This window comes from Chiloscyllium plagiosum, unplaced genomic scaffold (genome assembly GCF_037043375.1).
Source record: "Chiloscyllium plagiosum isolate Xiang-an unplaced genomic scaffold, Cpla_swu_hap1 HiC_scaffold_5, whole genome shotgun sequence".
NCBI lineage: Eukaryota > Metazoa > Chordata > Chondrichthyes > Orectolobiformes > Hemiscylliidae > Chiloscyllium > Chiloscyllium plagiosum.
This window is the reverse complement of record NW_028270143.1, coordinates 55825594-55852508: the sequence shown is the minus strand read 5'-3', so window position 1 is coordinate 55852508 and position 26915 is coordinate 55825594. Positions and strand designations below refer to the sequence as shown.

Below are 26915 nucleotides of genomic sequence, written 5' to 3'. Positions count from 1 at the left end.
ACAGCCAGGGAATTCCTAGAAGCTTGGCACTCATCCACAAACTCCATCAACAAACACATAGACCTGGACCCAATATACCGGCCACTACAGCGGACAGCTGAAACTGACAACCGGAAGCGGCAGGGACAGGCCACTATAAATGCTGGAGGAAACACCACAGAAGCGCTTCACAGGAGGCTCCCAAGCACTGAGGATGTCACCTAGACAGGGGACGAAACGTTTGCAACAAAAACTTCCAGCTCGGCGAACAGAACCACAGCAACATCCTGCTAATGTGCTGAGGACCTGTGCTCCAGAATTCACCATGCTTCCAGCAAAGTTGTTCCAGTAGAAAACTAGCACATACACATTCATCAGATATGTGCATTTTCAATCAACCTGTTCAGATATGTTATGACACACCTCAGAACTGGTAGAACTTGAACCTGGGCATCTACCCTTCAGGTAATCGCACTACAGTATATCACAATGTTCATCACATATATCTTGCCTACAAAAAATAGTTATTAATCTAACTTAACTAGTTATTACCTGATCAGGCTAATCATCAATCATCAGCTGCTAATTATTGTTTCCATATCAATTCACTGTCTTTGACCACTGCTGTGGGATAGTTGAACTGCTTGCAACATTGCATTCAGGCCCTCAGGGCTTTCTCTTGGTATTCCATGGATAGCTGGTCTCACTGTCTTTTGAGTCAAGATTAGAGTGGTGCTGGAAAAGCACAGCAGGTCAGGCAGCATCCGAGGAGCAGGAAAATTGACATTTTGGGCAAATGCCCATCATCAGGAATGAGGTTGAGAGCCTCAGGGGTGGACAGATAAATGGGAGGGGGATGGGGCTGGACAGAAGGTAGCTGAGAGTGCAATAGGTGAATGGAGGTGGAGGTGAAGGCGATAGGTGGGAGAGGAGGGTGGAGTGGATAGGTGGGAAGGAAGATTAACAGATGGGACAGGTCATGAGGGCAGTGCTGAGCTGGAAGGTTGGAGCTGGGGTAAGGTGAGGGGAGGGGAAATGAGGAAATTGGTGAAGTCCCCTTCCCCCAGTTCCAACCTTCCAGTTCAGCACTGCCCTCATGACCTGTCCCCTCTGTCAGTCTTCCTTCCCACTTATCCGCTCCACCCTCCTCTTGGACCTATCGCCTTCACCACCTCCATCCACCTACTGCACTCTCAGCTACCTTCCGTCCAGCCCCACCCTCTTCCCATTTATCTCTCCACCCCGAGGCTCACAGCCTCATTCCTGATGATGGGTTTTTGCCCGAAATGCCGATTTTCCTGCTCCTCCGATACTGCCTGACCATCTGTGTTTTTCCAGCACCAGTCTAATCTTGATTCTGATGTCCAGCATCTGCAGTACTCACTTTTGCCTCACTGTTTTCTGAGCCTATGTCTTAAGGATTTCCTGGGCTTCTTTTGGATATAGGACATTTTTTTCTTTCCAAATCCACCAATGCCACCAATGCAGTATTTACAAACCTTGACGTCCAGTTCTTCCTCACACCATTATTCATTGTTTCTGAGGTCAAGTTCACTTCCTGCATGGCAGCCAGAGTGCAAACTAGCTTGAACATATAATTAGCCACTCACAATATTAGACCTTTGCTAAGGCTTCCAACCATTCAACAACATTTAGTGCTGGATAGAATCTGCAATCACTTAAAACAGGCATGAAAACATTGGATTTTGTCTCTGTTACAGTGAACAAGTACTAGTGAATGACCCATCACCCCTTTACAGGTATGGACAGAGTTAGTTCCAATATATCATAATATCTCATGATGGCTTAGTAATTTTAGAAGAGTATTTTAAAAATTTTATTGCTATTTTTATTTCAGTCCACATAGTTAATTTGTCATTTGTTCCAATAATTTACTGGATTACTGCCTGTCATACTAAGTATTCTGAATTTATTTTTCATATGAGGATTATTCTTACCTATGGTAGCTGATGGAAAAGAGGTTCATGTCTTTGATCTGTCAGTCAGGAATAAAATAATTTTCATGATCCTGCAGTTATCCTATTGTATGCTGCAAATGGACCTAATCTGTGACAAAATGTCTCCAGATCTGCAGAAACATGTTTCTGAAAATTCCTATAAAATTCTTTCCATATGACTTTAATACCGTAATATTTCATATAATAAATGAAAATATTCCAGTCATCAAATTTATACCACAGAGAAATTAATCCTGTTAAATGTCAAGTATCATCAAAATTTGTAGGACCAGATATTAACTATTATAAAAGTTAAAGCGAACCCATTTTATAGCAATAATAGTGTTAAGCCCAATATGCTGAATTGTTAAGTTGTGTTAATTTACCAATATCTCTCAAATAAGTTTTAATTTTTGCACCAGTAGCCCCCACAGTCTACTCAAATCTGCATTGTCCCCTCCTCATCGCTGATTCCCCCTTCATCCTCTGGATAGTTATTCATCCTCTGTCTGACTTTTGATTGTATCATATTTTATTTGTTTCTTTGAGACAATGGTACATTTGGTTAAAATGAATTGCAGTTGTCTGCTTCATCACTGTCCAAAAATACACTTTAAGACCAATTTACCAAAGCTATTAACATGTGCCTGTGGGGTTTTCCTGTGAAACTAAGGTAGTCAATTGTGTTAATGCCTCATAAAAGGACAACCTCAGCTGCTTTCAGCCCAGATTGACATTATTAATGGCTTTCTGGGTAAATATTCATTTTCTGCAATCACAAAGGGTCACTCAACTTGAAACGTTAACTCTGATTTGTCTCCACAGATGATATTAAACCTGCTGAGCTTTGTTATCAATTTCTATTTTTATCACAGATTGCTCAAAATGTTTGTTGTAAAGGCATCATGCCGATTCAAGTATATTGTGTGATTAACATCTTTAGGATCTTTTTAAAATTGAGGTCTTTCTGCTATAACATGCATTTTGTTAACGCGCAATCACTATAATGTGATTGACAAATTGGGGGCATTGTTTCTAAAGTGCAATCTTTTAAAACGTGTTGGTTGTAATACAATCGCATCGCCAACACTTTAAGCACTATTTCTAAAGTGCAATTTTTCTATAACATGCGGTGCACATGAATGCAACATCACGTTATAGAAGAATTACCTGTAATAGATTTGATTGATAGCAATGTAAGGTAAAGATTCGATTTTCAGACCAAAATTCTTAATCCCTTTGAGAGACAGCTCTCTCACCAGAAGTTTCCCATTGTGAGCTTGTTTCCTGTCAAGAAGCCTAAATCCCTCTCTCCTTCCTTAACGCATTCCAAAAGCCCATATTTTTGAGCTTTTTTACGACCGTCTGCTAGTATTTTATCAGTGTCCTTTCTTTTTGCATATAACTTATGAGATACCTCAGGATTTTTTTCCGACATCAAAGATGCAGTAAAATTGCATGTTTATGTTGAAGTTGCTTGCCCATGCTCTTCCCCTACCACATTCCCTTGCCCAAACTTCACCTGATCACTCACTCTCTACATCCACCCTTCTCCAAACAAGCTGCCTTTGTAATTTGATAAGGGACTGTGTAGACTGGTATGACAAAGTTGAACTTCAAAGTTTCCTCCCCTAAAGTTTAATGTTTGACCAAGGTTAACTAAGGTCCACCACTGGAATTTGTAAAATGTTATCATAAGTTCAGAATCAATGCTGATGACTGGCTGAGGCTTGTGCTTTGGAGAATTTCTGTCAATCATTGTATGTAACTTTGATAATACATCTGTGGAAGCGCAAAGAAATTGAATAGGCAGGATTTGTCCTATTTCTCAGCATTTCTATTGCTTGATCTACGAACCGTAGAATTCCTGCAGGAAATTGTGTATCTGGCTCCACTGAAGGACCAAGTCCTTTGTGAGCAAGGTTTTATTTAAATTAGTAGCCATTTCTATTATCATTTATATTTTCGAATAAAACAGTATTTGCTGGGTGTTTGGTTTTGTGAATCAGAGGATAGCTGTGAAGCTGTTTTTTAATTCTTTTTTTTGAAATGTCATTTTAGATTAGTATGTTTTTGATCATTAAAGCTGTTTTTGAAAGTGAGCTGCTTTGAAGTGGTCTCAGATGTAACAGCAATAAAAAGGATTCTATTAGACATAGTAATGAAGTGAGTGAACATAGAATGCTGAAATGGAAGCCTCAAATCAAGGAATATGACTGCTCATAAAAAATATGATGTTCCAAAAAATGTAGAAATAAACAGAGCATATAGTTTATTTTATTGTTAAGTGTCGTTAAAGCAAGGATAGTTCAAAACACTTTAAGAATATCATAAAGTGGTAGCTCAGTTCTTTCTACATCAGGGTGAAATTCCTTTGCTAGGGCGGTACGGTGGCACAGTGGTTAGCACTGCTGCCTCACAGCACCAGTGTCCCAGGTTCGATTCCAGCCTCGGGCAACTGTCTGTGTGGAGTTTGCACATTCTTCTCATGCCTGCGTGGGTTTCCTCCTGGTGCTCCGGTTTCCTCCTACAGTCCAAAGATATGCAGGTTTGGTGAATTGGCCATGTTGAATTGCCCATAGTGTTAGGTGCATTAGTCAGAGGGAAATGGGTGTGGGTGGGTTACTCTTCGGACGGTCGGTGTGGACTGGTTGGGCCAAAGGGCCTGTTTCCACACTTGTAGGAAATCTAATCTAAAAATCAGCTTTGCCATAATTGAAGTTTCCCAAAAATCAATATTTTGACTCACAATAGTTCCCAGACAGAGGGAAGCAAGCATTCAGGACTAGGAGTTAGGCCCCTTAAGCCAGCTTCACTACTCAATTACATTGATTGTGACCTTATGCCCAGTTTTCTATTCCTTCACTCCCGAAAACCTTTAACTCCCTTGCTGATCAAAAATCCATTCAATTTAGTCTTGAACATGTTCAGTGATTTTCACTGCATACTGTCTGGGGAAGAAAATTGTACAGACCAGTGACCCTCTGAGACAATAAAGTTTCTCCTTTCCTCAGTATTAAATGGGAGATGTCTAATTTTCCACCTGTGTCCTGTGGTTCTGGACTCCTCAACAGGGGGAATCCCCCTACACTATATACCTGCAAGATTTTCTCAGAAACCTACATATTTCAACAAAGCCACCTCTCATTCCTCTAAATGTTGATGAGTCTCAGGTCTAATTAGCTCAACCTTTCCTGATGAAGGGCTTACGCCCGAAACGTTGATTCTCTTGTTCCTCAGATGCTGCCTCACTGGCTGTGCTTTTCCAGCATCCACATTCTTCGACTCTGATCGCCAGCATCTACAGTCCTCACTTCCTCCTCATAAGACAACTCCATTATCCCAGGTATCAGCTGAGTGATTGCCTGCAACTGCTGACCATTGCTGCTCCATTGGGGCGGGGAAGAACAGGAGGTCTCATAGAACCCAGTCCAGCCAACTACCTCAGGATATATGCTATGCTTGGCACTCAATATGTTTTCTGTCTGTCACTTCTGGAGGTATCCCCAGACAGTTTAGAAATCAGCAGTCATTTATTCAAATTGGCATCATGCTACTGTTGATCTGGTATCCAATTCAGGTGATAACCATTTCTGAAAATTCATCGAGAGATAGGAGTGCATGGGCTCTTGGATCCAAAGATGTCAAGATATCTGCATTTCCTTCTGGTTCCACCTCCAAGCTGAGCCTGCAGATCTAAGAAGATTCCACTCTACGTATTAGTCAAGATCATCTACTCTCCTTCACCTGCTTTGCCTTTGACATCTAAGTATTTATTTGGCTACATCTTATTGCAAGCTGGACAGAATAATTTGGTGGTTCAGGCAATAGTTGACTGTATTAGCAGTCATCACAATTTCTATGGAATAATAAGAATAGCCTTATGTTATTGCACAATCGCCAAACTGGCGGGTGATTGGTGACAATAACGTAAAATTTTATAGTCCATCCTGCATGCTAAAAAATGATCATCTGTTGAGCAGGTTCTTTATTGTACATTAATTTCAATGGACAGGAGTAAAGTCTCAACGCCAGCATAGTAGACGCTCAACAATTCTCTGAAATAACTGAGCAAGTCACTTGTTCAGTTCCTTCAAATGGGAAAAGGCAATAAATGCCAGATTTGCCAATGCTTTCCATATTCCAAAAATGTTTTTGTTTAGATGAATTATTATGATATTACAAAGCAATTTAATTTTGTGATTATATATGTATTTGTAAGAATGAATATGGATTTGGCTTATTTACCATGATTCTTAGTGTGTTTACAGTGTAAAAAATTTACTCATATTTAACATCTTTATCCTATTTATTTTATTCCTTTACAGGTTAAGAAGTGGCCTATTGGAAAGCATGGCTTATTATATGATCGTACCTGGATGATTGTCAACCAAAACGCTGTCTGTCTTAGCCAAAAGCAGGAGCCCAGACTATGTTTGATTCATCCACACATTGACTTAGAGCAAGGGATCATGACCATCAGTGCAGAAGGTTAGCCAAACCAATAACCCTTAGAGGCATTTGAGCAAACTTAAAAATAGTCATTAAAAATAAGAAACGTTTATTAGAAAAGACAATTTAAGCCCATTGGATCATGCCAGTTTTTAGGCAGGAATTTCCAATTTTCAGTCAAATATGTTACAGCCCAAAGTCTCTGTGCAAGTTTTCTTCAGTCTGTAACCATTTTGCAATCTGGTTTTGACATTTCAATTTTAAATAAGCAGAAAATATAAAATACTTGTCAGTGGAGACAAACTAATATTGTGTTTCTAAGGTTAGCATTCCGTGATATGAACTCAGACCTTTGAACAAGGTGACCAGTTAATTACTATTACAGTTATGAAATTTCTAAGATTGTTATGTTTTGGGATTGTCTTTTTAATTTAGGATATAAATGGATAAATTAAGGGTGTTATGCTTCTGTACTGAATGTCAAGTTTTGTAAATCATTACACTTCAAACTGTCTTATTTAATTCCAATATAGGATGGGATTGGGGGTCAGGAGGCAAGTTAATTAACATTTCTAGCTGGATGTAAAGCTCATGTGATTCATGCTGCCATGGAGCTGGAGATTGGGAGGGGAAGAGTTCATGAAAAGCCTTTGTAAATTTGGATTGCAAGTTCTTTAAAAGTATCTTTGAGAGACACAGAGACAATGTCAGACTGCACAAATACGAGTGAGCAGATTGAAGAGAGATTGAAGCATTGAAATTTAATTGTTCACTATCTGGAAAGCGATGGGGGCTCTGTCTCAGTATTACCACTGGACTGTTAATACAGAGACCCAGGAAATGTTCTGGGGGCCCATGTTTGCTTCCCGTTTTGGCAGATAGTGGAATTTGAATTCAATAAATATCTGGAATTAAGGGTCTAATGGTGACCATGATTCCATTGTTGATTGTTGGAAAATTCATCTAGTTCACTAATGTCATTTTGGGAAGGAAATTGCCATCCTGCATGTGACTTCAGAGCCACAGCAATGTGGTTGACTCTTAATTGCCCTTTCGGCAATTCGGGATGAACAATAAATGTTGGCCTAGGCCAATATCGTCCTCATCCTGTGAGTGAATGAAGAAAAGAAACCATTCAAATTAAGGTGGACAATTCAACTAGCTTTGGCTTGAGGGAAGGATCCACAATTTGTCCTTCTCCCTGAAAGTAATTTTGTGGAGCATATTTTGTCTGGTTGGAAAACAGAAGGGAAATTATCAGTAGCTTTTGAAAGATTCCAGGAGAATTCCTGGCTTTCGTTAAACTGTGGTGGGGGATGTTTAGTTTTTTGTAAAGATAAAATGGTTGATTTTTATTGTAGTTCAGAATATAAGTTGCCTACAGAAAAGTGTTTAATCAAAGTTGCTTTTTTTAAACTTGTTAGGAAGTCTTAAAATTTGAAATCTTGGTCGATAATCCATTCATACAATGGAAGTTTGAATGAGGATTGTAACATTAGGAACCCATCTAAATGATACTATCTTTATGTAACTTCCAGGAAATGTAGTATAAAATATGGCCTGCAGGCCAGCATTTGGCACACCAAAAATATCTAACTCACCTGCAGGCTAAACTTTGAAATACAGGTCAGTGATGACAGCAGATTCTATAAGGGGCTGCTCCTCCCCTACAAGACCTATCAGCAACTATGTAGTTGTGTAACAGTCTGTGATTTTTTTTTAATTCAAGTGATTTGCTAGACAAGTACTTACTGCTCATCCCTAATTGTCCTTGAAATCAGTGCAGTCCATTTAGTGTACTCACTATACTGTTAGGGCAATAGTTTTGACCCAGCAGCATTGAAGGAATGACAATATGCTGAATGCCTTGGGGCAACTTGCAAGTAATGGTGTTCCTGTAGATCTGCTGATCTTGTCCTTCAAGATGGTCTTGGTCTTTGCTTTGAAAAGTGCTGTCAAATGAGCTATGATGGATTTCTGCAGTGCATTTGTAAATAATACACCCTGCTGTTACTAAGCATCATGAGTGATTGTGGTGCCAATGAAATGGACTGCTTTCTCCTGGACAATGAAAGTATCTTGAATATTTTTGGAGCTATACTCATCCAGACAAATGGGCAGTACTCCCATCACTTTCTTGGCTTATGCCTTGTAAATGGTAAACAGGCTTTGGGGAGTTAAAAATCACACAACACCAGGAAGATACAGAATTTATAGCAAAGGTTTACAGTGTGATGTAACTGAAATTATATATTGAAAAAGACCTGGATTGTTTGTTAAGTCTCTCACCTTTGAGAATGATCATGTTGGTTTCAGTTCTTTCGTATATAAATCGCAAAACTTTTTTTAAAAGTTACATTCTCAAGTGAACTTTAACAAATGGTGTCAGGCTTTGGGGAGTCAGTAAGTGAATTACTCTCTTCAGGATTCCTAGCTTCTGACCTGCTGTTGTGGCCTCAGTGCTTACAACGTTAGTCCAGTTTAGTTTCTGATCAATGGTAGCTCCAGGATATTGATACTGAGGAATTCAGGGATGGCTATGCCATTGAATGTCAAGAAACAACGGTTCTCTGGTGTTGGAGGTGGTCTTTGCCTAGTACTTGTATGGCATGAATGTTCCTTGCTACTTGTGGCCCAAGCATAGACATTGTCCAAGTCTTCTTGTATTTGGACACAGATTGCTTCAGTATTGAGATTGGAGGAGCAGTGAGCAGTTGCTAAGGTGAGTGGTTACACAGAGTCTGAGACTGGATGAGTGGCAGTGAGTTTGTGGAGGTGGGAGAATGGGGATGAAAGGCTTCACTGAGAAGCTGCCAACCAGGTATTGAAGCAAAGAGGGTATTGTACTGGGGGAATAGAGGAAGAGGTTTTCTGCCAGTGAGGTGGGATATAGACACTGAGAGGGTTATGGAGGTATAGACTGTGTGTTTTCTGAATGCCTCCCATTTTTCTGCTGTAGATTTACCCTCAAGTAGCTATTCCTAGTCTACTTTGTCCAGATCCTGCCTTATTTTAATAAAATCAGCTTTCCCTCCATCTAAACTCCTTTTTTGCAGACCATCTTTTTCCATAACAAACATAAAACTCATGGTAGATTAGGTTACTTACAGTATGGAAACAGGCCCTTCAGCCCAACAAGTCCACACCGACCCTCCAAAGAGCAACCCACCCAGACCCATTCTTCTAGATTTACCCCTTCACCTAATACTACGGGCAATTTAACATGGCTAATTCACCGAACTAGCACATCTTTGGACTGTGGGAGGAAACCAGAGCACCCGGAGGAAACCCACGCAGACACAGGGAGAATGTGCAAACTCCACACAGTCAGTTACCCGAGGCAGGAATTGAACCCAGGTCTCTGGCACTGTGAGACAGCAGTGCTAACCACTGTGCCACCATGCCGCCCACAAAATTAACAATGCAGCTATCACTAAAATGCTCCCTTGCTCCATCTCAAACAACTGCCTAGCTTAGATCCCCAGAATTAGATCCAGCATTGCACTGCACCTTGTATCCATATATTGATATAAAAAGCTCTCCTGAGTACATTTCAAGAAATGTCCCGTCTTTAAACATTTTATACCTTGATTATCCCAATTTATGTTAGAATAGTTGAAATCTTTTAATATAATTACCCTATTTTTGTTTTCACACACCTCAATGAATTGTCTACATACTTGTTTCTGTATTCCCTGCTGACTAGAGCTCTCTAATACACTCTCAGCAGTATCACTGCTCCCTTGTTATTCTGTAAGGCTGTACACACGAAGCCTCATTTAATGACCCTTCCATTTATTGTCCCACCTTACTGCAGTAATTCACTCCTTAATTAACAATGCAGCACCACCTGCTCTTTACACCCTCCCCTGTCATGCCTGAATATATTATAACCCAGAAATTCGAGTTGCCAATTCTGTCCCTTTCTCAACTATGTCTCTGTTAGAACAACAATATCACAATTCCATGTGACAATTCATGCCCTTAAGTGATCTGTCTCACCTATAATACTTCTAGCATTAAAATAGAGATCATGTAGCCTCACCTTGCTCCCTTGAGAGTCAACATGTCTGAACCCACTCTTTTCTAAGGTATGCTGTGACACTATTGAATTAATGCACTGTTATCCCCTGCTCTGTGCATTACTGGAACAAGCCCAGACCTGGGTGGCTGTATTATGACAGGATGTATTCTGGCCTTAGTTATCTGCCTATGATACAACTCATCCTCCCATGTAGGGGGATGGGACTACAGGAGTTAAGACGATGGAGTGTTTTAGGAGGCCCTAAGGAGCAGGAATTGAAGCAGCTGAAAGATCTGGAGTTTCAGGCATAGTGAGGAGGAAATGTCCTGCTATCGGGAGGAAATGTCCTGCTATCTTCACAGCCCTCTTTTCATAAACTTTTCATCAAAATGTTAATTTTCAGACCTACGGTGATTGAGAGAGAGTGAGTGTGACAAAGTGTGTGAGTATTCAAGTGAGTCTGAGTGAGACCGAGTGTGTGTGAGGATTTCTATGAGAACGTTTGCGTGTACACATAAGCACAGGCACGTACACACGCAATTGCCCGCTAAGACCAACTTGGAGTATAAGCCGTCAGAGGTAAACACATGATTGATGTTAGTTAAGTTCCGCTCCTTAGCTTGGCTCTGGTCTGTCCCAATTTGAATACGATAAGGAGTTGGAGCCATGGCTGTCTATCCCTAGGTTTGTTTCTTAAGAGAAAAGGCGTGTAGGTTTGCTCGCTGAGCTGTAGGTTTGATATCCAGACGTTTCATTACCTGGCTAGGTAACATCATCAGTGGCAACCTCCAAGTGAAGCGAAGCTGTTGTCTCCTGCTTTCTAGTTGTATGTCTGTCCTGGATGGGGTTCCTGGGGTTTGTGGTGATGTCATTTCCTGTTCGTTTTCTGAGGGGTTGATAGATGGTATCTAGATCTATGTGTTTGTTTATGGCGTTGTGGTCAGAGTGCCAGGCCTCTAGGAATTCTCTGGCATGTCTTTGCTTAGCCTGTCCCAGGATAGATGTATTGTCCCAGTCGAAATGGTGTTTTTTTTCCTCCATGTGTAGGGCTACGAGGGAGAGAGGGTCGTGTCTTCTTGTGGCTAGCTGGTGTTCGTGTATCCTGGTGGCTAACTTTCTTCCTGTTTGTCCTACGTAGTGTTTGTGGCAGTCCTTGCATAGAACTTTGTAGACGACGTTGGTTTTGTCCATGGGTTGTACTGGGTCTTTTAAGTTTGTTAGTTTTTGTTTGAGAGTGTTGGTGGGTTTGTGTGCTACTAGGATTCTGAGGGGTCTTAGTAGTCTGGCTGTCATTTCTGAAACTTCTTTGATGTATGGTAAGGTGGTTAGGGTTTCTGGCTGTGTTTGTCTGCTTGTTGTGGTTTGTTCTTGAGGAATCTGCGGACTGTATTTTTTGAGTATCCGTTCTTCTTGAATACATTGTATAGGTGGTTCTCCTCTGTTTTCCGAAGTTCGTCTGTGCTGCAGTGTGTGGTGGCTCATTGGAATAGTGTTCTGATACAGCTTCGTTTGTGTGTATTAGGATGGTTGCTGGTGTAGTTGAGTATTTGGTCAGTGTTTGTTGGTTTTCTGTATACGCAGGTTTGTAGTTCTCCATTGTCCTTTCTTTCGACTGTGACGTCCAGGAATGCAAGTTTGTTGTCGGTTTCTTCCTCCTTGGTGAACTTAAGAGAAAAGGCAAAAATGTTTAATTAGTTATTTCTGTTACATGACAGTTTGACATTTCTTTTTCATCTATATGCTTTTTATGTTTTCTTTGTGCCTTAACTTCTTTTTTAAAAAAAATCATTTTGCTGTGCCCTCCTGGGTCCCAGGATATTGTCTTTCTGGTTCAAGTGAAACCTGTTACAAAATAGAAGTAACATTACATTATGAAGAGCTAGCAAAAGCAGTGATTTTTGCTCCTTTTGGAGCAAGCAGTGTTAGAAATGATCAGAAACAAAAACAGAAATTGCTGGAAAAGCTTAGCAGGTCTGGCAGCATCTGTGGAGAGAAATCAGAGTTAACGTTTCGGGTCCAATGACTCTTCCTCAGCACTGATGGCAACTCCAAAAACGTTGGCTTTAATGCAGAAGATAGGGTGGGGGGAACTGAGTAAGGAGTAAACGATAGCCCAAAGAGAGAGAGAAGAACAGTTGAACAGAGAAAGGAGTGGATAACAATCAGGCTCAGAAAATGAATGCTACCAATGGGGACTGTTAGTGGCTAACAATGAACTGTGTGTAAAAGCAGACCATGTGATAACAAGGCCTGGGGTGTGGAGTTTGGGCCACTTCAGCACACCACCTTGTTCCCTGGCCAACATCTCTGTCTCAGGCTTGCTGCAGTGCTCCAGTGAAGCTCAGAGCAAGGTGGAAGAACAAAACCTCATTTTCCACTTAGAACTCAATAGCCTTCTGGACTCAATACCAAGTTCAACAACTTTAAGGTTTGAGTTTCTCCCATGACATTACCCCAACCTCTATTCCCAGGTTAGGGGAGTCCAAAACTAGAGCGCATATGTTTAAGGTGGGAGGAGACCTAAGGGAAAACTTCTTAACACAAAAAATGGCTTGTTTGTGGTATGAGCTGCCAGAGGAAGTGGTGGAGGCTAGTACATTTACAACAATTAAAACGTGTCCAGGTGGTACATGAATAAGGATTTAAATGGATATGGACCAAATTCTGGCATATGGGACTAGATTAATTCAGGATATATGGTCGGCACGGACAAGTTGGACTCTATGACTCCATACAGAGAAGTGGCAATCTGCTTTATGGGCAGGTTGGTCGTGATGTTGCTGGTGCAGCACTTCCTCTTCCAGGAGAAGTGGAGACCACAACCTCAGACAATTCCAGCCTGGTTGGAGGTTGCCACTTGGGTTAATGCAGTCTTGATCATTTGGAGGAGTGTAAAAAGGAGGTCAGTGTACTTTATCACCCTGCGAGGTAAGTTGAAACATGTGATACCTCACACTCACTCTATCTCTGAAACTATATCCACCTCCCACCAAGCATCATGCATCACTGTCACTATTGCCTGCAATGTCTTTCCCACCTGCTTCACCCGCCCTAACTCCCAACACCATTTACATGTCCTCTGTGCTGCCTACTCATACAGTTGGGAAACTTTCTCACCTCCACCAGTGTAATAGCTGTGCCTTCCACATTCATTTCCAATAATTATTGCTTCTTTTATTTAACCCACAATAGGACATGAAGTCAAACTAGATAGTGTGCAGTTCATTATTCAAATGATCATTTATTATGCATTCTGACTTTGACCACCTGAGCAAGGCTTGGATTGGTAACAGGTGCTGCCCTTGATTCACTGTTCCAAGAAACCTGAGCAAAGGCTATCCTCTTGACTTGAGGACTGGAGTAGTATGAGCCTGCTATCTCGATCTGAGTGGGCAAAATGCAGAAAAAGCAAGGAGAGACAATGCAAAGCAGGATGCTGCGAACAGAGGTTCAGAGTGAGTGAGTGATATCAGAGAGTCGAGAGATGCAACGTTTTCCATGAGCTAGGTGCATGTCCCTGAGCACACAATGTCCTTGCAGCAGCATTACACTGATAGTTGCTGGACCAGCCAGAGGTACAGCGTTGAAGCACTTCATGCATCTTACAAGTGGCTTGAAAATATGTCTCAAGAATTCTCAAAGGCTGCCAGTGCAGTATGTCAGATGCCACTAGCCATGGACGTAGGATGCTTAAGATCAGTGCCCATGGAGTGTATCCTGACGTATTGACGTATCCCATCTGTCACGTTTTGCCCACTTTCCTAGTCTTGCCAAGCCCTTCTGCAGCCTGCTTACCTCCTCAACACTGTCGGTCCCTCCACCAATCTTTGTGTCATCTGCAAACTTAGCAACAATGCTCTCCATTCCTTTGTCCAGATTGTTAATGGATTATGTGAATAGTTGTAATCTCAAAACTGACCTCTGCAGAACTTCACTAGTTACCAGCTGCCATCCTGAAAAAGACCACTTTATCCCTACTCTGGATTTCACAGGGGCTGGAATTGTCGTTGGATGTTCCAGGGTTTAGATCTTTTTTAAAAAATATAGGGAGGGGAGTAAAAGAGGAGGGAGAGTAGCATTGTTAATTAGCGAGTACATCACAGCTGCAGAAAAGGAGGTTGTTGAGGAGTGTTTGTCAACTGAGTCAGTATGGGTGGAAGTCAGTAACAGGAAAGGAGCACTCACTTTATTTGATGTTTTCTAAGACCCCCCAAAAGCAGCAGAGAGATGGAAGAACAGATTGGACAGCAGATTTTGGAAAGGTGCAGATGTAATAGAGCGGTTATTATGGGTTACTTCAACTTCCCCAGTCTTGATTGGTACCCCATTAGTGCAGATGGTCTGGGTGAAGCCAATTTTGTCAGGTGTGTCCAGGAAGGATTCCTGACTCAATATGTAGATATGCCGAATGGGGGGAGGCCATATTGGATTGGTGCTGGGCAACAAGCCAGGCCAGGTGTCAAATCTCTTGGTGGGAGAGCCTTTCGGTGACAGTGACCACAACTGTGCAACCTTTGCCATAGTCATGGAGAGGGATAGGAACAGACAGTATGATGGGTAGTTAATTTGGGGATGGGGAAATTATACTGCTATTAGACAGGAGCTGTGGAGTTTAAATTGGAAACAGTTATTCTACAGGAAATGCACAACACAAATGTGGAGGCTGTTTAAGGAGCACTTGTTGCGAGCATTGGATAACTTTATCCCACTGAGATAGGCATGGAATGGTACGATGAAAGAGCCTTGGACAAGAAGAGGAGAGGAGCTTCTCATCAAGAGGAGAAAGAAAGCTTATTTAAAGTTGAGGAAGCAAGGATCTAGCACAGTTTTAGAGGATTAAAGGATAGCTAGGAAAGAACTCAAAAATGGACTGAGGAGAGCTAGGAAGGGGCATGAAAAAGCCTTGGCAGGAAGGATTAGGGAAAACCCAAAGGCATGCTACACTCAGGTGAGGAATGAGACAATGATCAGAGAGAGGGTAGGGGTGATCAGGGATAGTGGAGGGAACATGTGCCTGGAGTCTGAAGAGGTAAGAGAGGCCCTCAATGAGTTTTTTTGCTTGTCTTCACTAGAGAAAGGGACCTTGTTGATAGTGAGAACACTGTGGACCAGGTTAATAGGCTTGAACAGATTGATATTAAGAAAGTGGATGTGCTGAAAATTCTGGGAAGCATCAAGATAGGTAAGTCCCCAGGGCTGGACTAGATATATCCAAGGTTACTACAGGAAGTGAGGAATGAGATTGCTGCCCCTTTGGCAATGATTTTTGTATCCTTACTCTCCATGGTGTAGTACTGGATGATTGGAGTGAAGTGAATGTTGGGCCTTTGTTCGAGAAAGGGAATAGGGAAATCCCTAGGAATTAAGACCAGTTGGTCTTACGCCTGTGGTAAGCAAGGTACTGGAAAGGATTCTGAGAGATAGGATTTATGACTGTTTGAAAAAACATAGTTTGATTAAAGATAGTCAGCCTGGCTTTGTGAGGGGCATGAAAAGGACTTTGAGAGGCCTTTTGTTTATATGTAAACAGATGAGACTTCAGGCCAAAGTGGTCATGTTTTAGAAGTGACCTGTATAAAGAAAGGGGACTGGTCAGCTCTCTAGCTGAGCTGAGCAGTTTTAGTTCAGTCTTGAACTGGTGAGAAGTTCAACAGAGAGCTGTGTGGAAACTCTCTATCTATCTCTCTCTCTTTCTGCCTTTCAACTTTAACCTGTAAGCATGTGTGCCATTTATATTGTTTTTTTAAAGGGACTTACTGGGACTGTTGTGTATATTCAGAACAGCATAATTAAGTTGAGTGGATAGGTTGAATTCTGTTGGGGTTCTTTATTCTGTTTTTTGTGTTTCCTTGTGTAATTTTGTGAATAAATTTTTGTCTGCTTTCAAATCTAGGAGTCAATGTAGCTAACTTAATCCGGGTAATTTTCACTGTACACTTATCAAAACAAATTGCAAAGTTATGGTCTGAGCTGCCTGCTCGAGAATGTTTTGAGTGGTCTGCCTTAATCCATAACAAATTTGAGGCTCTTTGCAGAATTTTAAACAGCAAGTGGAAGGTGCTAGTGTCTTTATTTCGGGTGTTGGTTTGGATGGGTAGAAAAAGCTTGGGATAGGAATGGCTCTTTCAGTTGTCAAAAGTTTTCTGGATGTGGATGCGGTGACCTTGGAAGTTTTGCAAAAAGTGAATAAGACCAAGTTGCAAGAATTAGCAGAGAAGCTGGAATTGGAACTGCCTGCTTCTGTGAGGAAAGGAGAGATCATTACTGCAGTAGTTCAGCATTTAAACTTGCTGGAGAAACCATCAGAATCTATAGAGATGGCAAGAATTCAATTGCAAATGAAGCAGCTTGTGTTAGAGGTGAGAGATAAGATTAGATTAGATTAGATTCCCTACAGTGTGGATATAGTCCCTTTGGTCCAACTTGTCCACATCGACCCTCTGAAGAGTAACACACCCAGACCCATTTCCCTCTGAATGATGCGCCTAACACTATGAGCAATTTAGCATGGCCAGTTCACCTGATCTGCACATCTTTGTGACTGTGGGAGGAAACTGGAGCACTCAGAGGGAACCCATGCAAACATGGGGAGAATGTGCAAAGATAAGGAAAGGGCAGCAGAAATGGAACTGTTTGAGTTACGATTCGAAGCAGAAGGAAAAAGAGATAGCAGCAGAACAAAGAGAAAGAGAGAGAGAGAGCAGCAAAAGAGAGGGAAAAAGAGAGAGCAGAGAAAGAAGAGTTGAAATCCAGTTGAACTTCAAAAATTGACAATTAAAAAGGAAGGTCAGCTTTAAAGGCTGGAGATAAAGGCTGAGGGAAGGCTCAGTGAGGAAGTAGTGCGAACTCATGTGGAAGAACAGAGTTAAAACAGCAAGATTAGTAGCTGAAGTGGCTGATGATTATGAGCTGGTCCATAAAACATGGTTTGGCTTCCAGGATCAATTTCAGTCCATGAGGGAAAGAAACTGGGGCAAAGAGAAATCCTCACATGGAAAGGGAAAGGTAGATCTCAGTGAAGATCATAAGGATAATGTACCACAAGGTAAAAAAGAAACCCTTGAGGGGGACAAAGAAGTTACAAAGCTCCAGTGTTTTCATTGTAATAAAGTGGGCCACAGGAAATCGCAGTGTTAGTGGGCTAGCAGAAAGCCAGATGTAGGAAAACCAGACAAGGCTGGAAGTTTTGTTGGACTAGTAACAAAAAGCCCAAGGGAAGTCAGACAACTGCCTCAGAGTGTACAAGATGATCCAAGGTTGATTAAGGAAGAAGTGCCAGAACTGTTTAAAAATTATACATACAAGGGCAAAGTTTATTCACTTAGGCCAGGAGCAGTAGGTAAGAAGGTTATGATAATAAAGGGCACAGGATCCTCTGTATTTGTAATGCTGAAGGATGAGGAGATATACACTCTTGAGTGACTATTGCCAGAAATGGTATTGGTCAGAGGAATTCATGGTGAGACAAAAAGTACTCAGTTTTGTAGAGTGAGGCTATAGAGTCCAGAGAAGAATGGAGAATTTGTGGTAGGAGTACTGGACAAACTCATAGCTCCAGGAATACAATTTGTCCTTGCAAATGATACAGCTGGTTCACCGGTAGGTTCACCTACTCCAGTTGAAAGGCCAGTGGAGATGCAGGCAACCGAAGAAATGAAGAATCTTTATCCAGGAATTTCCCAAATTGTGTGATCACAAGATCACAGAGGCACAAGCTGAAGCAGGAGAGATCAAAAGGCACAGATAAGGAAGCTGACATAGCTTTATCCAAGACTTTTTTGATCAGATAAGTGGAACAGAGAAGGAGCAAATAGGTAAACATTCTAGTATCTTTAGCTCTGCTAAGCTGATTGAATTACAGCAGAAAGATGAGGAATTAAAACAATTAATCAAAAGGCATATGCAGAGAAGCAGAGTGAATACCTTCATGTGTTATTACTTAACAAATGATGTCTTAATAAGGAAATGGAGACCATCACGCAGCAAACAGATGAGAAATGGGCAGAGATTTATCAAATTGTTTTGCCAGTAGGGTACAGAAAGGAGGTGCTGCAAGTGGCACATGAGCTCCCACTTGGAGGTCATTTAGGGATGAGGAAAACACAGGCTAAAATACGACATTTTTATGGTCTGAACTATACAAAGATGTAATTGAATTTTGCCAGATGTGTCATACATGTCAGCTAATCAGAAAATCAGAGGCAGTAAAAAAACCTGCACCTTTAATACCTATGCCAGCATTTGAGGAATTTTTCACAAGAGTCTTGATTGATTGCGTAGGTCCCCTGCCTCAAACAGTAAGTAGGAATAAGTATGTATTAACAATAATAAGTGTGTCGACTAGGTTTCCAGAGGCAATCGCATTCTGCAACATCACAGCTAAAAGAGTTGTTGAAGAATTACTTAAATTATTTTACTAGATATGGACTATCAGTAGAGATCCAGTTAGATCAAGGATCAACTTCACATCCAAACTATTCCAGGAAGTTTTGGATAACTTGGGAATAAACCAATTCAAATCTACTGCTTACCATCCAGAATCGCAGGGAGTGCTAGAAAGATGGCATCAAACACTGAAGACCATGATAAGGGCTTATGGTCAGGATTATCCAGATGATTGGGGTAAGAGAGTTCCGTTTATACTTTTTGCGATCAGAGATGCACAGAATGAATTGACCAGATTCAGTCCATTTGAATTAATTTTGGGGTATGAAGGAAGAGGAGCTGAAGGATTCTAGGTAATCCAAGGTGGAGGATGGGAAAAAATTCTGGCTTTAACAGCTGTTCCTTTTTTGAGGTATTTTAGGTGTTAGAGGTGATTTCCTCGAATTTCAGGAGCAGCAATTACTGTTTTATATGCTGTTGCATTGTTTTGGAACTTTGGAGAAAAAAAAGTCAAAACATCAGTAGTTTTAAAAGGAAAAGGAACCGACAAAGGGAGCACTTGGTGAGGTCAGTGCAGGAGAGAGAGAAGAAAGAAACTAACAGAAGTGAACCTGCACAGTTACTGTCTTTGCTGTTTGAATTCATGTATTGCTGGAGATCGGAGTGCGTCTGGACAATTAACAAGCAGTAAAATTCACAACTAATCTTGGAGGAATCTGTTTGGGAAAGGTCACAGCACAGAAACAGAAGTGAATATTTAAGTAGTGGGTAGAGTGGGTTCTTTCTTGATTACATGTTTTATTGAGATATGTCTCTTAAACTTAAAATATAAGCCATAACTATTAATTTAACCTACAGCAGTGTTTTATAGAGGAAAAAGACGATGTTATTTTCTGGGTCTGTAGATTGTGAAGGTGCAAAATTGGCCTTTAGTCGAGTGATATTGCTCTTTTTGTTGGATGTGGGAGTTTAGGGAGAGTTTATGGGTTACTGAGGATTATATCTGCAATAAATGCCGTTGGTTGCGAATCCTGCCAGATCAAATGGATCAGTTGGAGAGACAGAGGCAATGAGGAATTTACAAGAGCAAGGGGATGTGATGAATGGCAGTTATACGAAGGAGGAAAAGTCGCAGATGTAGTCACATAGATGGGTTAACTCCCGGAAAGATAAGAGAGGTAGGCAGTTAGTGCAGGAGTCTTCTGTGGCTATACCCATTTAAAACAAGTATGGTGTTTTGGAAAATGTAGGGGGTGATGGATTCTCAGGGGAACGTAGCATGAACAGCCAAGTTTCTGGTATTGAGACTGGCTGTAATGCGTCAGGTTCGAAGAGATCAATTGTAGAAGGGGACTCTCTAGTCCAAGGTACAGACAGATGTTTCTCTGGCTAGCAGCGAAAAATCAGAATGGTGTGTTGCTTACCTGGTGCTAGGATCAAGAATGTCTCAGAGAGGGTGCGGAATGTTCTCAAGGGGGAGTCGGGCCATCAAGAGGTCCAATGACATAGGAAGGGAAAAGGTTGAGATTCTGAAGAGAGATTACAGAGGGTTAGGCAGGAATTTTAAAAGGTGGTCCTCGAGAGTAGTAATATCTGGATTACTCCTGGTGCTATGAGCTAGTGAGGGCAGGAATAGGAGGATAAAGCAGATGAATGCATGGCTGAGGAGCTGGTATATGGGAGAAGGATTCACATTTTTGTATCATTGGAAACTCTTTTGGGGTAGAAGTGACCTGTACAAGAAGGACAAATTACACCTAAATCGGAAAGGGACTAATACACTGTCAGGGAGATTTGCTAGAGCTGCTTAGGAGGATTTAAACTCATATGGTGGAGGGTGGGACCCAGGGAGATAGTGAGGAAAGAGATCAATCTGAGACTGGTACAGTTGAGAACAGAAGCGAGTCAAACAGACAGGGCAGGCAGGGACAAAGAAGAGAACAAAGTAGGACCTGTAAATTAAACTGCATTTATTTCAATACAAGAGGCCGAACAGGGGAGACAGATGAACTCAGGCATGATTAGGAGCATGGGACTGGGATATCACAGCAATTGCAGAAACATGGCTCAGGGATGGACAGGACTGGCAGCTTAATATTCCAGGATACAAATACTACAGGAAGGATAGAAAGGGAGGCAAGAGAGGAGGGGGAGTGGCATTTTTGATAAGGGATAGCATTACAGGTGTACTGAGGGAGGATATCCCCGGAATTACATACAGGGAAGTCGTTTGGGTGGAACTGAGAAATAAGAAAGGGATGATAACCTTATTGGGATTGTACTATATACTCCCTAATAGTCAGAGGGAAACTGAGAAACAAATTTGTAAGGAGATCTCAGTTTTCTGTAAAAATAATAGGGTGGTTATGATAGGGGATTTTAACGTTCCAAACATAGACTGGGACTGCCATAGTGTTAAGGGTTCAGATGGAGAGGAATTTTTTAAGTGTGTACAAGAAAATTTTCTGATTCAGTATGTGGATGTACCTACGAGACAAGGTGCAAAACTTGACCTACTCTTGGGAAGTAAGGCAGGGCAGGTGACTGAGGTGTCAGTGGGGGAGCACTTTGGGGCCAGCAACCATAATTCTATTAGTTTTAAAATAGGGATGGAAAAAGACAGACCAGATATAAAAGTTGAAGTTCTAAATTGGAGAACAGCCAATTTTGAGGATATTGGGCAAGAACTTTCAAAAGCTGATTGGGGGCAGATGTTCACAGGTCAAGGGATGGCTGAAAAATGGGAAGCCTTGAGAAGTGAGGTAACGAGAGCCCAGAGAAAGTATATTCCCGTTAGGGTGAAAGGAAAGGCTCGTAGGTATAGGGAATGCTGGATGACGAAAGAAATTGAGGGTTTGGTTAAGAAAAAGAAGAAAGCGTATGTTAGGCATAGACAGGATAGATCAAGTGAAGCCTAAGAAGAGTATAAAGGTAGTAGGGAGTATATTTAAGAGGGAAATCAGGAGGGCAAAAAGGGGACATGAGATAGCTTTGGGAAATTGGGTTATGGAGAATCCAAGGGGATTTTTACAAACACATTAAGAACAAAAGGGTAACTAGGGAGAAAATAGGGCCCCTCAAAGATCGGCAGGGTGGTGTTTGTGTGGAGCCGCAGAAAATAGGGGAGATACGAAACAAATATTTTGCATCAATATTGACTGTGGAAAAGGACATGGAATATATAGAATATAGGGAAATAGATGGTGACATCTTGAAAAATGTCCATATTACAGAGGAGGAAGAGCTGGATGTCTTGAAATGCATAAAGGTGGATAAGTCCCCAGGATCTGATCAGGTGTTCCCTAGAACTCTGTGGGAGGCTAGGGAAATGATTGCTGGGCCTCTTACTAAGATATTTGTATCATGAATAGTCACAGGTGAGGTGCCAGAAGACTAGAGGTTGGCTAACGTGGTGCCATTGTTTAAGAAAGGTAGTAAGGACAAGCCAGGGAACTATAGACCAGTGAGCCTGACGTCGGTGGTGGGCAAGTTATTAGAGGAAATCCTGAGGGACAGGATGTACATGTATTTGGAAAGGCAAGGACTGATTTGGGATAGTCAACATGGCTTTGTGCATGGGAAATCATGTCTCACAAACTTGATTGAGTTTTTTGAAGAAGTAACCAAGAGGATTGATGAGGGCTGAGCAGTAAATGTCATCTATATGGACTTCAGTAAGGCGTTCAAGAAGGTTCCCCATGGGAAACTGGTGAGCAAGGTTAGATCTCATGGAATACAGGGAGAACTAGCCACTTGGATACAGAAATGACACAGGGTTATTTTTCAGACTGGAGGCCTGTGACCAGCGGAATGCCACAAGGATCAGTGATGGTTCGACTACTTTTCATCATTTATATATATATGATTTGGACATGAGCATAAGAGGTATATAGAACATAGAACATAGAAGAATACAGCGCAGTACAGGCCCTTCGGCCCTCGATGTTGCGCCGATCCAAGCCCACCTAACCTTACTAGCCCACTATCCTCCATATGCCTATCCAATGCCCACTTAAATGCCCATAATGAGGGAGAGTCCACCACTGCTACTGGCAGGGCATTCCATGAACTCACGACTCGCTGAGTAAAGAACGTACCCCTAACATCTGTCCTATACCTACCCCCCCCTTAATTTAAAGCTATGCCCCCTTGTAATAGCTGACTCCATACGTGGAAAAAGATTCTCACTGTCGACCCTATCTAAACCCCTAATCATCTTATACACCTCTATCAAGTCACCCCTAAACCTTCTTTTCTCCAATGAAAACAACCCCAAGTGCCTCAGCCTTTCCTCATACGATCTTTCTACCATACCAGGCAACATCCTGGTAAACCTCCTCTGCACCCGTTCTAGTGCCTCCACATCCTTCCTATAGTATGGCGACCAAAACTGCACACAATACTCCAGATGCGGCCGCACCAGAGTCTTATACAACTGCAACATGACCTCAGTACTCCGGAACTCAATTCCTCTACCAATAAAAGCCAGTACGCCATATGCCGCCTTCACCGCACTATTTACCTGGGTGGCAACTTTCAAAGATTTGTGTACATGGACACCAAGATCCCTCTGCTCATCCACACTACCAAGTATCCGACCGTTAGCCCAGTACCCCATCTTTTTATTACTCTTACCAAAGTGAATCACCTCACACTTAGCTACATTGAACTCCATTTGCCACCTTTCTGCCCAGTTCTGCAGCTTATCTATATCCCGCTGTAACCTGCCACATCCTTCCTCACTGTCTACAACTCCTCCGACTTTCGTATCATCCGCAAACTTGCTCACCCAACCTTCTAACCCTCCTCCAGGTCATTTATAAAAATGACAAACAGCAATGGTCCCAAAACAGATCCTTGCGGAACACCGCTAGTGACGGCACTCCAAGATGAACCTTTGCCATCAACTACTACCCTCTGTCTTCTTCCAGCCAGCCAACTCCTAATCCAAACCTCCAACTCACCCTCAATGCCATACCTCCGTATTTTTTGCAGTAGTCTACCATGGGGAACCTTATCAAACGCCTTACTAAAATCCATATACACCACATCTACTGCTTTCCCCTCGTCCACCTCTTTAGTCACCTTCTCAAAGAATTCAATAAGGTTTGTGAGGCACGACCTGCCCTTCACAAAACCATGCTGACTATCCTTGATCACATTATTCCTATCCAGATGTTCATAAATCGTATCCCTTACAATTCTCTCTAAGATTTTGCCCACAACAGAAGTGAGACTCACCGGCCTGTAGTTACTAGGGTTATCCCTACTCCCCTTCTTGAACAAGGGAACCACATTTGCTAGCCTCCAATCTTCTGGCACTACTCCTGTAGACAACGAGGACATAAAAATCAAGGCCAATGGCTCTGCAATCTCCTCCCTTGCTTCCCAGAGAATCCTAGGATAAATGCCATCAGGCCCAGGGGACTTATCTATTTTCACCCTTTCCAGAATTTCTAACACCTCTTCTCTACATACCTCAAAGCCACCCATTCTACTTAATAGTGACTCAGTACTCACATTGACAACAATGTCCTGTTCCTGATTGAATACTGACAAAAAGTATTCATTCAGTGTCTCCCCAATCTCTTCAGCCTCCACACGCAACTTCCCACTACTATCCTTGACTGGACCTATTCCTACCCTAGTCATTCTTTTATTCCTGACATACCTATAGAAAGCCTTAGGGTTTTCCCTAATCCTACCAACTAAGGACCTTTCATGTCCCCTCCTTGCTTCTCTTAGCTCTCTCTTCAGGTCCTTCCTGGCTACCTTATAACTCTCAATCGCCCCAATTGAACCTTCACGCCTCATCTTTACATAGGCCGCCCTCTTCCATTTAACACGGGATTCCAATTCCTTATTAAACCACGGCTCCCTCACATGGCCCTTTCCTCCCTGCTTAACGGGCACATACTTATCAAGGACACTCAATAGTTCCGTAATTTTATTTTATTTATTCTTTTTAAATATTTTTTTCACTGTTCTTATTTCTTGATTGTCTCTCTTTCTCTCGCTCCCCACTCTCTCATCACCTTTATTCTCTCCTCTTCCCCCTTTGCTACCCTTCTCCCCTGTTTTCCATTTTACCTCTGCTTCACCCATCCCCCCCATATTTTGTCACATAGTACCGGCTTCAGCCTTGGTTATTCACAGCTCCTAATCTCCCTATAATATCTCTATGCACTGTCATTATCACCTCTTTATTGCTACCTTTGCTTCTGGAGCAATGACTCATCTTCTCTCATCCTAGTGCAAATACCTCCCTATTTATCCCTTTCTTTAGCTTTGACAAAGGGTCAGTTAGACTTAAAACGTCAGCTCTTTTCTCTCCTTACAGATGCTGCCAAACCTGCTGAGATTTTCCAGCATTTTCTCTTTTGGTTTCAGATTCCAGCGTCCGCAGTAATTTGCTTTTAAAGGAGTTGGGAGATCCTGTTGTGGCTGTACAGGACATTGGTTAGGCTACTGTTGGAATATTGCATGCAGTTCTAGTCTCCTTCCTATCAGAAAGATGTTGTGAAACTTGAAAGGGTTCAGAAACGATGTACAAGGATGTTGCCAGAGTTGCAGGATTTGAGCTGTAGGGAGAGACTGAACAGGCTGGGGCTGTTTTCTCTGGAGCATCGGAGGCTGAGGGGTGACCTTATAGAGGTTAACAAAATTTCGAGGGGCATGGATAAGATAAATAGACAAAGTCTTTTCCCTGGGGTGGGGGAGTCCAAACTAGAGGACATAGGTTTATGATTCGGAGATGCCTGTGTTGGACTGGGTTGTACAAAGTTAAAAATCACACAACACCAGGTTATAGTCCAACAGGTTTAATTGGAAGTACACTAGCTTTCGGAGCGACGCTCCTTCATCACCTGATGGAGGAGCGTCGCTCCGAAAGCTAGTGTGCTTCCAATTAAACCTGTTGGACTATAACCTGGTGTTGTGTGATTTTTAACGACATAGGTTTAGGGTGAGAGAGGAAAGATATAAAAGAGACCCATGGGGCAACTTTTTTAGGCAGAGGGTGGTACGTGTATGGAATGAGCTGCCAGAGGAAGTGGGGGAGGCTAGTACAATTGCAACATTTAAAAGGCATTTGGATGGGTATATGAATAGGAAAGGTTTGGAGGAATTTGGGCCGGGTGCTGGTAGGTGGGACTAGATTGGGTTGGGATATCTGGTCGGCATGGATGGGTTGGACCAAAGAGTCTGTTTCCGTCCTGTACATCTCTATGACAGTTAAAACTGATTAAGGAGAAATTAATAAGTCAGAATTCAGAGACCACCCTGGGCCATGTTATTGGACTATGTGTCAAGTTTTAGTGAATGATTAAATAGAGCTGGAGAGTTGGTTAGACAGTATTTAAAAGTCGGTAAAAACAAGGACTGCAGATGCTGGAAACCAGAGTCTAGATTAGAGTGGTGCTGGAAAAGCACAGCCAGTCAGGCAGCATTCGAGGAGCAGGAAAATCGACATTTCGGGCAAAAGCCCTTCATCAGGAATAGAAGCAGGGTGCCATAAAGTATCACAGCATCAGTGAAACAAGAAGCGGATATCACAAATTTGCAATTTTGCAATTGGGAATAAGGTATTGGTGTTACTTCCAGTCAGAGGTAAGCCTTTAAACACAACGTTTAGTGGACCTTATCAAATTGAGAAGAAGTTGAGTAAGGTGAACTGCTTGGCAAGGACTCTAGAGAGGAAGAAATCTCAAAGAGTGTGTCATGTGAATATGCTCAAAGGTATTTTGATATGGAAGGAAAGCAAGAGGAGATGGTGTTCATGATTACAGCACAGAAGGAAGAACCAAGTTCAAGGATTCTGAATTGGACATTCCTCAACTCAAATTGGACAACGAGGAAATTGTCAAAAATTGGGATAAATTATTGAGTTACCTTACACAAGAAAATTGAAATGACTTGAAAGAGTAATTACTATGACATGGGGAGATATGTGGAAATAAACTGGGAAATACTAACTTCATTGTGTAGAGACAGGAGATGCTGTTCCTTATAGGCATAACCGTCTAAAGTTGGCACAGGTTCAGAAAGAGACAGAGCGCATACTCAAGATGGCATCATCGAAGTGAGTTACAGTGACTGGAACTCACCCATAGTCACGG

At 41.9% G+C, this 26915-nt stretch overlaps 1 protein-coding gene and 1 long non-coding RNA gene across 2 annotated transcripts in view; one reads left to right on the top strand and one right to left on the bottom strand.

Annotated features, from left to right (window-relative positions):
* mocos (molybdenum cofactor sulfurase) overlaps positions 1-26915 on the top strand; it is a 234128-nt gene that overhangs the window by 157860 nt on the left and 49353 nt on the right. Inside the window, exon 9 of the mRNA XM_043690069.2 lies at positions 6266-6428. Within this exon, the coding sequence (XP_043546004.2) occupies positions 6266-6428 (163 nt within the window). The remainder of the gene's footprint in view (positions 1-6265; positions 6429-26915) is intronic.
* LOC148149937 (uncharacterized) overlaps positions 12023-26915 on the bottom strand; it is a 101330-nt gene continuing 86437 nt past the window's right edge. The window contains exon 3 of the long non-coding RNA XR_015757196.1: positions 12023-12077. This is a non-coding gene — a long non-coding RNA (uncharacterized LOC148149937). The remainder of the gene's footprint in view (positions 12078-26915) is intronic.